At 41.6% G+C, this 13,050-nt stretch overlaps 1 protein-coding gene across 1 annotated transcript in view; it reads left to right on the plus strand.

Annotated features, from left to right (window-relative positions):
* Nucleotides 1-13,050, plus strand: part of SEMA3A (semaphorin 3A) — a 332,620-nt gene that overhangs the window by 267,771 nt on the left and 51,799 nt on the right. Inside the window, exon 8 of the mRNA XM_061582314.1 lies at nucleotides 12,513-12,655. Coding sequence (XP_061438298.1) covers nucleotides 12,513-12,655 — 143 coding nt within the window. The remainder of the gene's footprint in view (nucleotides 1-12,512; nucleotides 12,656-13,050) is intronic.

Consider the following 13,050-nt stretch of genomic DNA (forward strand, 5'->3'; position numbering starts at 1 on the left):
TCTTTTATTTATTTATTTGATTTATGTCCCACCCTTCCTCTCCGAAGGCGCCCAGGGCAGCCCATTACGTTCGACACAGTTACACTGGCTGATACTGAACTGAAGAACAGGAGCTGTCTTACACTAGACAAGGCTCTTTGTTCATTTAGCTCCGTACTGTGTAGTCTGGCAGTGGCTCTCCAGAGCCTCGAGCCGGCTACCTGATCTTTTTAGCTTGACAGACGAGTAATTGAACCCGGGACCTTCTGCTTGCAACACACTGCTCTGCCACAGACTTATGGCCCCTTCCACAATATAAATATGAAAAGAATTACTACCTTGATGAGTTAGAACATTTGCTGTGAGGATTCCATGCAGGAAATCAAAGTCCGGGGAATAAAAAGATGAAAGAAGGCCTGATTATATAGAGTACATGGCAGGAAATAATAAAATGTTGTAAAGATGACTGTAAAAAGGAGGATTTGGGAGCAGACAGATACGGTGTCTCGCAAAGCTGGCAAATAAAAGGGTCTTAAAGGGAGTTTAAAGGGTTAAATAGAGATCTACAAATGCGGGAAGAGAAAAAGATGGTACTACCAGATACTAGCATTGTGTCCTGAATACTGTTGAAAATTATCCGTATGCATTCTGCATTAGAGCCCAACAAGTTAGCCAACAATAGCACTGTCTGAATTATGTACACGATGATTTATTTCCTTGCTTGCACAGCTTGTCTTGATTTTGTAAAGAAAATGTATTTTCAATTACTTTAACAGCAAGATAGATGAGGTGGAAGGATACAATGTGACTACCAATCTTGAGAAATATTTTCATTTATGTAATATAGTCCCTGATCTGTATTCTGCATACGGCTACTTTTTCAGGAACGCAAAGAATCACATATCACAACGAAGCTTTCTACCAGTCTTCAGTATTTTCTGACCTTTTACTCCAACCTACAGCATGGGACTCTTTAATTTTTTTACCATATATTTCAATCTTTCTCCCCCTATTCATTTATCTCCCCGCCTTTCTTTTCCTCTCCTTGTCTCCTATACTAGTCACCCCACTCAACTCTCTTCTTTCTTAAATGGGTGATGCTACCTCCAGTGGGTGGAGCAAAACACATGGATACCCATCTTCTGATGTACCTACAATTCAATGTCCCAATGTTATGCATTTGCCTAGCCACCTTTGTGATTGCTGCTGTTGGGGCACTGGAATGCTTAGCATAGTGGCATCAGGACATGGATCCGTTTTACCACATGTTGCAAAACTGGAGAGAACGTAATAAAAGACTTCCATTTTCAGTAGCAGAGAATGGGTGCAATTCTGTGCACAAGTAAGTTGCACTGAATTCAATGGGTCTAAATTGTGTACTTCTGTCCAATGACAAACGTTTCATTTCCACAAAAATAACATTCCTGTTCTAAAGACAAACCGGCTGAAATAGATCCATTTCTTTTGCTTGTTCACAATTTGCTTGGAAATACACAAGTGCTGTCCTCCCACTAATAATGCAGTAGTCGCACACACCCTTTCACAGATGCGCACTCTCCCCTTATATAACACCTGCCATTAGAGTTGTGATACGCTGCAAAATCACTGCATTACTAGAGTCGCAAGAATGCATATCGGGGTTGATTTTTCAAAGCATGCACTAGTGTAGATACTTGACAGACTTCAGTGAACTAGAATTGACCTTTAAAGTACAAAGAAGGGAGAGCACTCATAGTGACAGGAAGATGGACTGTGTGATCAAACAAGCCGATTCCATTTCATTTCTTTCCCCTGTGATTCCAACCTCTCCCCCTCCCTAAAAGAGTTTTGCTCATTTTTTTAAAAGCTCAACAATATCAAATCAGCGACAAGCCCATAAATGAGATCTTCATGAGCTAAAATACTGGTGTTTATTCTTCACGTTTTCTGTTGCTAAATTAAATTGGAAATTACACATTCTAGCCACATGAATACCAAACAGGGCTGTCATAATTGATGTGATAACACTGAATACCAAAAGGGGTAATGAAGAATATTTTTTGTCCTCTGCTCTGCCAACTGGTGTTTCTTATCCCTTGATGCATTTTGTGTTATTTCACTAACATGACAGGTTAGTGTAAAAAAAACCCCCACAATCATTCAACCAGTGCTTCTTTCAAACTTAACTGCTGCCACAGATTTAATCTTCCCTTAATAGATTTTGTGTCAAGTTTGTCTATACTAGCTGTGAAAGTTAATTATAAGACACAAAAATATATTCAATGTGACCCCAGATTTGTGTGTGTGTGTCTCTCTCTGAGTCTACGAAGAAGAAACTACTAAATATTTAAAATGTCACTGTAAATGAAGACAGGATTGTGAGGGCTGAGGACAAGTGGAATGTGAAGAAGGATTTCAGGGACGTGAGTTAAGGCAGGTGTGGAGATACATCATGATTGTTTTATTGTTCAAATTGTGAACATGAAAGGCAGTTCCATATAGGAAATTGCCTGAAAATCAATTTAACAATGACACTCCATACTGATGTGTGATAAAATTGACATTCAATATTTACTACTGTACTTTGAAAACGCTTCAGAAATTCATTCAAATATGATTCATGACAGGAAGAATTGTGCTGAACATTTCATCAGTTCTTGCATTCCAGCCCCTTTGTTTTTAGTGGGTTTGTGACTGGAGATTCGAATACCATCTGTGGTTCCAGAAATGGAGATGCTCACCTCCATCCTACCCCCAACCACCCAGTAACCCAAAAACAGCATTTCACTTTGCACTTCTCTGCTTGATAGCAAGTCTGCTGTATATGATAGAAAACCCAAAGGGGTATGTGAAAGGCCACACCACAGCAGATGGGGTTGACATTGGTGGCCACTTGCCAGTGCCTGCCCCCCCCAATAGGTGTCTCCCTGCTATACGCCACAGTCCTCACTGATGTTCTTCACCTGCCATTTCCAGGCAAAATGTTTTGTTATTGTGATGTTGATTGTTTTTTGTGGTTTTTATTTTATAACACTGCAGTTATTTTAATTGCTATATCTCTGTAACCTGCCCTCAGCCCATTTGGTGAAGGATGGGCTATAAGTACAAATAAATAAGCAAGCTAGCCTTCTGGACAGTGCTGAAGGTTTGGCTCAGAGGCAGAGGGCAAGCAAAAGGGCAGTCATGATAGTGGCAAACAGGTGGGCATATTGCCCGTGGGACCCCCAATAATGGATCTGTTTCATGAATGCATGTTCATCATTTGTTGATACACCCAAATGTGCAAACGGGCTCCACTGAAAAATATTGCTGTAGTCACCACTGGGTGATATGAAAATTCTGCGTGTTGGGGACAACATTTGGGGCATGCACACAGCCCCCCAACATTCTGACGCACATCCCCCATCCTGCTTAGTTCCTGACCCTCCCTGCGTTGTGCAGGGAAGGTCCGCATGGGGCTTTATTAACATCTGCTTGAACACAAGTAGAACCTTCAGTAAAATCAGGGACCCTGATAAAACAGGGTCCCCAATTTCATGGAGAATTCTACTCGCATTCAACTGAACATGAGTAGAGCCCCATGTAGACATTCCCCATGCATCATGGGGAAAGTCTGGGACTGAGAGGGACAGGGTAGGATGTGCATGAGGATGCTGAGAGCTGGGTTTGCATGCACCTGCCTGCCCCGGTGCACATTTTGACATTCACTTGTTCAGGCCTGAACATGCTTTCTGTAATAGTAAAACAAACGAACTTCCATATATAAACCAGTCCTAAAAATCAACCTTGCATCTTTTATGTATGACCAGATCACTTAAGTTTAACTGTGTAAATTCAGATTTATTTATTTTTAAGTGTGCAATCACATCTTAACATGGCTAGCATTGATAATTACCTTCTTAAAATTAAGCAAGCTAGGCAACTGATACGGAATGTTTTGTGAGAAACCTAATTTACTGGGAGAATTACAGTATAATTTCACTGAACTTCTGTGTTCATTTTTTCTTCATCATATAATTAGTCATTACAGAGAATCAAAACTATTGTTGTCTCTTTAAGAACAAAGCCCTTGGGAACTGATAATTATACAACTGCTCAACATTTCCTTTCTTTTTTCCTTTCTCAACAGGCTTTTCTGAATATAAAGTGTTGCATTTGACAATTTTCCAGACAAAGAAGTATTCTCTCCCTCCCTCCCCTCAAATGGTAAAGCAAATGGGAAATCCTAAATGGCCAGTCTCCCCCTCACCCTTCCTCATTGCTTTAGCAAGTAATTTCAGTTAAATATTCAGTAAAAATATACACTCCTCCCATAATCTAAACCCCAGTTTTATTAGAGATGGATGTTTGAAACAGGTACAAAAAAAATACAATTTCATCCTGTTTTTCATCTGTCATGAATGAAAAATGTATCTAATTCAATAAATCACAATATCCCTAGAGGATATATTTGGGGGGGGACAAGAATCATACAGCCACAAGAGTGGCTGTATACTATAGTCAGCATGGATTTTTTGCATTCTGAAATGTTAAACTGGAAATACCCCATGCCACTCTGATGCTTCCCATAAGCTCATTTCAAAATAAAACCTTACAAAATGTATAGTCCTGAACTCAGAAACACTTGCTTAACAACCCTCTCAATTTTCATGGCGATAAACAAAACAGTCAGAAAGAATCAAGAGTTCAAAGTCTAAAGACAGAGGGAAAAAAACCCAGAGCCTTTTGGACTTCTTTCTGTCAGAGTTCTCATAGTCTGTTGAAATTCATTAAAAATCAGCCATGTTCACAGAGTACCTGTAATCCTAATACTGACCTTGTTCCATACTCTGACCTTCATTTTCTGTAGTTTAAAGGTTTAAAAAATGCCTGGCTGATTTTTAATAAATTTAATAAATTTTGCATTGAACTGAATGATAACGCCGGGCATGCTCTGTAAGAACCAGCTGTCCGTGTTCTAAAAGCCAGACTCACAGCTGCTTGCTTGGCTAATCGGGGCCACACCCACACCAGATTTTGATTTCGCGTGAGGCAGTCATGGCTTCCCTCAGAGAATCCAGGGAAGTGTAGTTTGTGAAGGATGCTGAGAGGATACTCCTATTTCCCTGAGAGAGCTCCAGTGGCCAGACTGGTTTAACAGTCAGCCACTCTGATTGAAGGTCTGTGAGGGGAATAGGGCCTCTCCTAGCAACTCTCAACACCCTTTACTAACCACACTTCCCAGGATTCTTTGAGAGAAGCCATGACTGTCCAAAGTGAAATAGAGGCCTGGTGTGGTTGTGGCCACAGACAGCTTTGGTTTAAATTTGGGTGGGAGACTACATGTGCCTGCTGTAGAATAAAAAGGTGCAGGAAACACTGAAAAGCAATGATACGATACACAATGTTTTCCTTTTGGAAAGAAAAAGGGCTTGCCCCGTGCCCACCCACCCAGTCTCCTCTCCTCCTCCTACCCTCCCTGCCCCTCTCCTGGGTCAGTGTTGGACTACGACCTGGGAGACCAGGGTTTGAATCCCCACACAGCCATGAAGCTCACTGGGTAACCGTGGGCTGGTCACTGCCTCTGAGCCTCAGAGGAAGGCAATGGTAAAACCACCTCTGAATACCGTCTACCATGAAAACCCTATTCATAGGGTCGCCATAAGTTGGGATCGACTTGAAGGCAGTTAATTTCCATTTTCAAACATGATTGCACAGAATAAATCCCATTGAACTCAAAAAATATGCAAACCCACCCTCCCTTCTCCCTTTTATCCCCTCCCTCTTGCCCCTTCCCTCCCCCCTCCCCCTCCAATCCCCTTCTTCCCCCTCCCCCTCCTCATGTTCATTTTTACCTATCTTAAGCATGATTGCACGGGAATAAATACCATTGAACTCAATAAGCATGTAAATGATCAAACCTGCCCTCCCCTGCCCCTTCCTTTGCCCCTCCCCCTCCAATCCCTTCCTTCCCCTCCCCCTCCTTCCATCTCCTCTCCCCTCCCCCTGCTCCTCCCCCATGGTCAGTTTTACGTATCCCAACCATGATTACATAGGAGTAAATCCCATTGAACTCAATAAGCATGAAAATGATCAGACCTGACTTTCCCCTCCTTCCCCTCTCCTCTCCTCTCCCTTCCTCCTCCCCTCCCCTCTTCCTTCTTCCCCCTTCCCTACCCACTCCCGCCGTTCGTCCCTCCCCCCTTGTCAGTTTTACCTATCCTAAGCATGATTGCACGGAAGTAAGTCCCACTGAACTCAATAAACATGCAAATGATCAGACCTGTCCTCCTCCCCTCCCCCTCCTTCCTGATCACATTCCCCTCCTTCCCCTCCCTCCTCCTCCTCCCGTCCACATCCCCTGTGGTCAGGTTCACCTATCCTAAGCATGATTGCGGGGGAGTAAATCCCACTGAACTCAATAAGCATGCAAGTTATCACCCCATTCTCAGAAAACTTGCACAGGATCCCATTTCTTACCTCCCAGATTAAAAAGCAGATAAACTTCCCCTGCTTTTTAAAGTTTGATAGAAATATCTGTGGGCTATAGGTACGTTCTTAAACTGCAAGGCTTTTTGCCTATTAGTGAATATTTATATTGCAGAATATAGATCTAGGCCAATCTTCCTACAAACCACACTGTGATATTTACTGTGTTCAGGAATGAGAAAAGGACATGCTACAAATTACTACAGTGATGGCCTCTTATGGAAGAGCAGAAAGAGCAACCTAATCATAGCGAAATGGAGTCGGCTTGGGGAACGGAGAGATGAACCTTGCATGTAGGTGCTTGAGTTACAACCAGTGGCAGCTGGTGCCCTCTAAAAGTGGTGGGGCTGCTATGAGGTCACAGAGGCATGGCCTATGAGGTAATGGGGGCATGGCCAAGGTCTGGTTTTATTTCCATCCTCCTGCCCTGAAAGATTCTGTGGATGCTTAAACAGGGCAGTTTTAGAAATAGAACCTAGAGAAACTGAAAAGTGCCTTACTTTGCTTTAGGCTGCTTTTACACTGCATTTTATTCCATTACTCTGATGATTTCTTACCTGGTAATTTGCAAATTAAATTTGATCTTTCACACGATGTACAAGCTAGCTTCGCAATTCTAGTGGAATGTAGTGCAAGTTTAGTGCAAGTTTCCATGATAAATGATACCAGAAATAATCCGCTAGCAAGGCTGGGAACCTGGCAGATCACAAAAGTGTTTTGCTGGCTGCAGCCACTCACGTGACAGGCATCCCAGCATGCAGTGCGTTCCCAGCCCTTAGTCGCACAGGGGTTTTTTGCCTGACGAAAGTTGTACCAGTATTCCGGCATTGACACAGATAGCAGCAGCATTTCCAACACACACCCCTGTGTCAATATAACTAAAATAATGTTAAAAGTCAGATGCTAAAGGGAGAGGACTTGCAAGGTGACGGGATGAGATCTTAGACCTCCTACATAGTGGGGAACAGTGTGTGTGTGTGTAGGATGGATGAGGGATGAAAATAAGCCACGTGAAAGACAGTTGCGCGAAATGCCGGTATATCGGCTGAAAAAGCTGCTGTCCCTTAACGGAAAAGGTACTGCAGTGTGAAAGGAATTTTAGAAATCGGGACAGAAGCGCTACCTTTTAAATCCATTAAACTAATGTAACCTTGTGTGAAAGCAGCCTAAGAAGTGGTCCACAAAAAACAGTAAAATTATCTAAAAAACAAAATGAGCATCGTTAGAGCATTGGACTAGGATCTGGAAGATTACTCAGCCATGAATAACAATAGGAACTCTTTTAAAACAGCTCTCTTCTTCTGCCTGCCTACACGCACACACAAGCTACACAGTGGACATTCTTTTCTTTCAGGTTACATCTGGTTAGATGCAGAACTTCAGTCACACACACACAGAGAGCGATGCATTTGGGTCCTGCTTTTCCCTCCTACCCCTCTCCCTTCCCCTCCAATAGTCAGTAAAAAGCCCATCAGGGCCAAAGCCTACCCCCCACCACCACTGCCATCCTCCTCCTCTCCCTCCCTCTCCAACAGTCTGCAAAAGGCCCATCAGGACCAAAGCATAACCCCCCACAACACTCTGCAGTTTTTTTCCTTCCTCGCCGTGCAGCAACATACACCCACCACCTACTCTGCACAATCAAATACTGAACTGAACTTAAACAGAAATTGTGCTGCTGCTTTCAAAGGCTGACTGCCAAGAAAGAATTGTGCTTCCTGCTGCTTGCAAAAGCGAGGGAATTGCAACGCAAAAGAGGAGCCACTGCAAATTGCAAATGCATGCATCTGATTGGCTGAGATTGAAATGCATTAAGGAGGCTCTTCACAGTCCTGCCCTAATGCTATGAAACTTCCAATGCAATTCCCAGGGACTCCTCCTGATTAGTTAGAGCTTATTCTGTGGGAAATAAAATCAAAATGGAGGTGCTGATGGGCCCCCTGCCCTCCCTAAGCCACTCCTACTAGAAGTTTACCCCTGGAGACGGGTGGGACCATTGCAATGATTGTGATTGGCTTTGCTATCGAGATATGATTGGCCAGAACAGATGATGGATGGAAACAAGTCCAGAGTGTCTCTAAATGTGAGGTACTGTATTGAATATGAATGTAAGGAACAGAGAAGGACTGGGCTATATGTTTGGAGTGTTAGGATGGGCACTGCTCCATCTTCCCTTAATGTGGGGCCTCCACTGGTTACAACCATTCACGGTTACATCTGTTACCCCCGGGAACTGGATGCTATGCCTTTGTTTGGATGCTGACCTTACTGAAGTAGCTAGAACCTCTATTGAGTATAACTTCAGCTGCGGAGGGGACCCTATGGGCACCAGGGAAGGCCTCTGTGGGTGCCTGCGGATGCCACACTGGCAACTCCTGAGCTAGAGTCTCACCTTCAGATTTTCTGAGGACACTTTCTGTTTCCTATGGCATGTTTTCTTGTCTTCAGATCAAAAGAGACTTTTGTGTACCCTTGGGCTGCTTCCTGTTTGTGGTGTCCAGTATTGATTTTTGATTCCTTTGTCTTGTTTCCTCTCTATTTGTTGCAAGTTAAGCCTCCAGTAACAAACGTTAAACCAGTAACATCCAAATGGCACAATATTTCCAGAATGGATTCCTTAATTTATCACATTGGCACAAGGCAGACAGTAGAAAGGTTTTTAAATGAGATGTTGGCTACCCTGGGCTCCTTTGTGGATTATAATTTTAATAATACATAAATAAATAAATCTTCTTGCAAATTATCTCAGATAAGAGGTGCCCCTTGTTAGACATTCAGGGCGATGATGTTGAATTCTGTTTGGTCAGTATTGCTACAATATCTCGATAACTAACAACAAATTTTCATGGTATTCATTGTATACGTTACAGTTAAAACCGCAATACAATTCATTTGGGGGCATTTCTTTTCTTGCATTAGTTTTCCTTTTGTTGTTTAGTGACTGCAACTGAAAAGAAATGCTTGAGAAAGACTATTAGACTGATTTTATTTTAAAGAAAACAATCCCCTTGGTTCATCTAAGCTTGAAATGCTTAGAAATGCTGAGACAAGCAAAACATGGTGCTATTACTTAAGTTAAAAAAACAAACAAAACAATAAATCTTAGAGTCAGCTCCATGCCTTTTGTTTCAACTATACACATTAGATCAAGGATGGCTTAATTGTGGCTTCTGCCAATAAAAATTATGAAGAACTGTTAATGGAAGAGAGGTACTCCAAATGTAAAGTTTATAGGAAGTTCTGATTTAGTGACAATTTTTTCCCCATTGAAGTAACTGAGAAAAGGAGATTTGAAAGAAGAAACAGTATATATTGCATGATTTTATTATTTGCTTCTTTTACTTTGATTGTTGTAAACCAGTCTATTTTTAGATTTGGCATTGAGATCAGAGACCTGGTTAATGTTGAGACAGTTATCCACTGTGGCTTTATCCGTCTTTGATCATGCTTAATCGTGTTCTAGTCACGTTTTTTTTTTTTTGAAGTGTGTTTATTTTTAACACACTCGAACACAGATTGTTTGAGACTGGAAAGGAGAAATCCTAAAGTTGTTTTTGTTTTGTTTTACTTTTTGGAACTTGTACAAGTCAGTTTTTCACAGTACCACACGGGAAGATGTATGATGTGCTTAGGTGTAATGCTGATGAAGACAGATGTAACATTTGAAAGTCAAAGTGGGTTTTGTACCCATCTTTGCAACTTGTGTTTCAGATATATGTAACAGCAGCTTTAACAATGGATTAGCAGGCATGCCAGAAAACCACATCAGGCAAAGGGTTATAGAAAGGGTTTCTTGAGAAACAAGGGGTTTCTTTTGCAGTCTGCAAACTGTGTCAAATGAGCACCTTAAGGACTGGGGTGGCGTGGGAAGGGGCAGGGAGGAAGAATCATCTTAAGGGCAGACTGTAGTTGTTGTCATCACATGGCACAACTGGTTGCTCCTGAACTGACAGCAGGATTGCGCTTGAGTCCCAGTGCAACCATGTAAAGTACCTTAGCCTAGATCCTATGAGGTTGGTTTAGTGACTTTAGCATTGGGTACCACTTCACTATTCCAGAAGTAAAAGACAGAAGGTCTAATGTGTTTTGCACTACAGCTGTGTATGGTCCCCAAGTTTTGAATCTTATCTGTTCCAGCCCTTCAGAAAGTTGTCTTATTCAGATCAGATAAGACCAATTCAGAGAGCCCTCGTTTTGCCTTCTGTCTAAATCAGAACCTTGAGTAAATCCCACTGAACTCAATAAGCATGCAAATGATCAAACCTTCCTTCCTCCTCCCCCTCCTGCCTGCTTCCCTGGCCCCTCCTCTCCCCATCCCCTGTGGTCAGTTTCACCTATCCTAAGCATGACTGCAGGGGAGTAAATCCCACTGAACTCAATAGGCATACAAATGATCAATCCATTCTCAGCAACCTTGCACAGGATCCCATTTCTTACCTCCCAGTTTAAAAAGCAGAGAAATTCACTAACAGGCAAAAAACCTTGCGGTTTAAGAATGTACCTATAGCCAACAGATATTTTTATCAAACTTTAAAAAGCAGGGAAATTAGGCAGCTGTAGTGAATTCACCAGGGGAGCAGGAGACCTGACTTCCTCTCTGAAATATTGTATTGCCCTACACATTTGTAAAAATGCAAATACAATTTGGGTTGGTATTTCACAGACCAATCCGCTTCCTGTGTAGGTTGGAAAGATTTGGTAACATGTGCCTCTGAGCATATGGTGAGTGGTGGATCCCATTTCTTACCTCCCAGATTAAAAAGCAGAGAAATGTGCTCAGTTTTAAAGTTTTATAGAAATATCTGTTGGCTATAGATTTTTTGCCTATTAGTGAATTTATTTATTTCTTTTACTGTACCTAACAATTGGAAAGCTATAGAGAACAGAAACAAAATGATCAAAAGTACAGATGGCTGCCCGACTGACGTGAAAACATTCTTTTATTGATTTAAAATATATGGATTTATCCAGGTGGCTAAATAGCCTGAAAGCTCACAGTCAGAACTGGCAGAAATAGTTTCTCAAGGTATTTATTTCACACAATGAAATGCATAATCATCCTGAACCATCTAAGGATGTGCACCCGCTTCCCTTGCAAGTAATATTGCTACTCTTTTGGTTTCCCTTGGAATCCCTTTCATCTGAGAGAGAACCTCCAATTTTTTTTTTATGTTGCTTTAGGAGTGAATTTCCTTAACATCCCTTAGATATTTTGCTTCAAGAGTACTCCCCCAATTCTAATATTCTTTGCTTTTGCTTGGGGTGCAATTTTAATTGTAAGTAAAATCAAACAAAACAGATCCACATGTTTAAAAAAGGACATCTGCCCTACAGTGCTCAGCTCTTTGCCGTTTGGCTTTTCATTGGTGAATTTACATTGGTTAGGCATAACTTCAGCCAAAAAAAAAGTTTTAAAGTCAAATTACTGTATTCTAAATGATAAATAATTTAGCAGTCCCTTTCCTTTGTTTTGTGGATAAAATTATGAGAGCCCCAAATTTTGTTTCTAAGCTTCATTATCAAAGTTTGTGTTTCTGTTTGTTTTATAGCTTTATATAATTTATATTCATAATGCCACTGAGGATGAATGTGGTTTGAAACACATTGGGCTTAATAAAAGCTTTTTTCCCTCATGCCACTGGAAGTCTCCTTCCTTCCTTTCCCTGTGATTGGTGTATTCCTGTATTTTGCTGCACAAGTGATGGTCAGACTCTTCTCAGATCAAATTGGAATTGGGTCAGTAATTGGTGACAACCGAATACTAAAAATTAAGATTGCTTACCCAAAGATTCATCAATCATCTTGCAATTTGGCTGCTCCTCAAAATTTCATCAGTTTCCTTTGGTTCACATGGGCATTAATCACAGCTGAGTCATACACCCTGGAGGGGTGATAGTTAAGGCTCCAAGGGACTGTGGGCAATCCATAAGAACGCTCCAGAGTTTTGTGAAAAAGAAACTCTGAAATCCCTCATCAGGTGTGGGACGATCCCTATGCAAAGGTTCCCTATACAGCTCCAATGCCCATTTTTTTCCTTTGCTAAAATCCATTCAACGTTATAGTGCACACAGGCATTTTCTTTTCAGATCCTAGGTTTATTAGTGCTCATCTGATCCCAGAAAGTGACAACCCAGAAGATGACAAGATCTATTTTTTCTTCCGTGAAAATGCAATTGATGGGGAGCATTCTGGAAAAGCAACACATGCCAGAATAGGACAAATCTGTAAGGTAAAACTGTGACTGAATGATATGGAAATGAATGTACTCACAATTGTAAAGAAAGGTCAGTTCAGAGATATATTTAGTATTTATTCTGGGGATCAAAATTGGGTATTATAAGGTATTTAACAATGGTACGTTTTAGGCAGTGGCATGGACAGTGGCCAGGTCCATGTTTTAAGTGACCAGGAATGGTTCTAGGAGAACTCCTAAGCTACAAACCTGCTCCTTCAGGGGGAGTGCAACCCCATACCACCCCAAAGCATTCACTGTCCTGCTTTCATGGCAAAAGGGGAGGAGAATGCAGGAGAAATGCACAAGTCTGAGGCCACAGTTCATCTGAACAAGGCCTGAGACTCCAAATTAATGTGAAATTAACAAATATACAGTTATTTCTCTATTAA

Source organism: Rhineura floridana, chromosome 8 (assembly GCF_030035675.1).
Source record: "Rhineura floridana isolate rRhiFlo1 chromosome 8, rRhiFlo1.hap2, whole genome shotgun sequence".
Taxonomy (NCBI): Eukaryota; Metazoa; Chordata; class Lepidosauria; order Squamata; family Rhineuridae; genus Rhineura; species Rhineura floridana.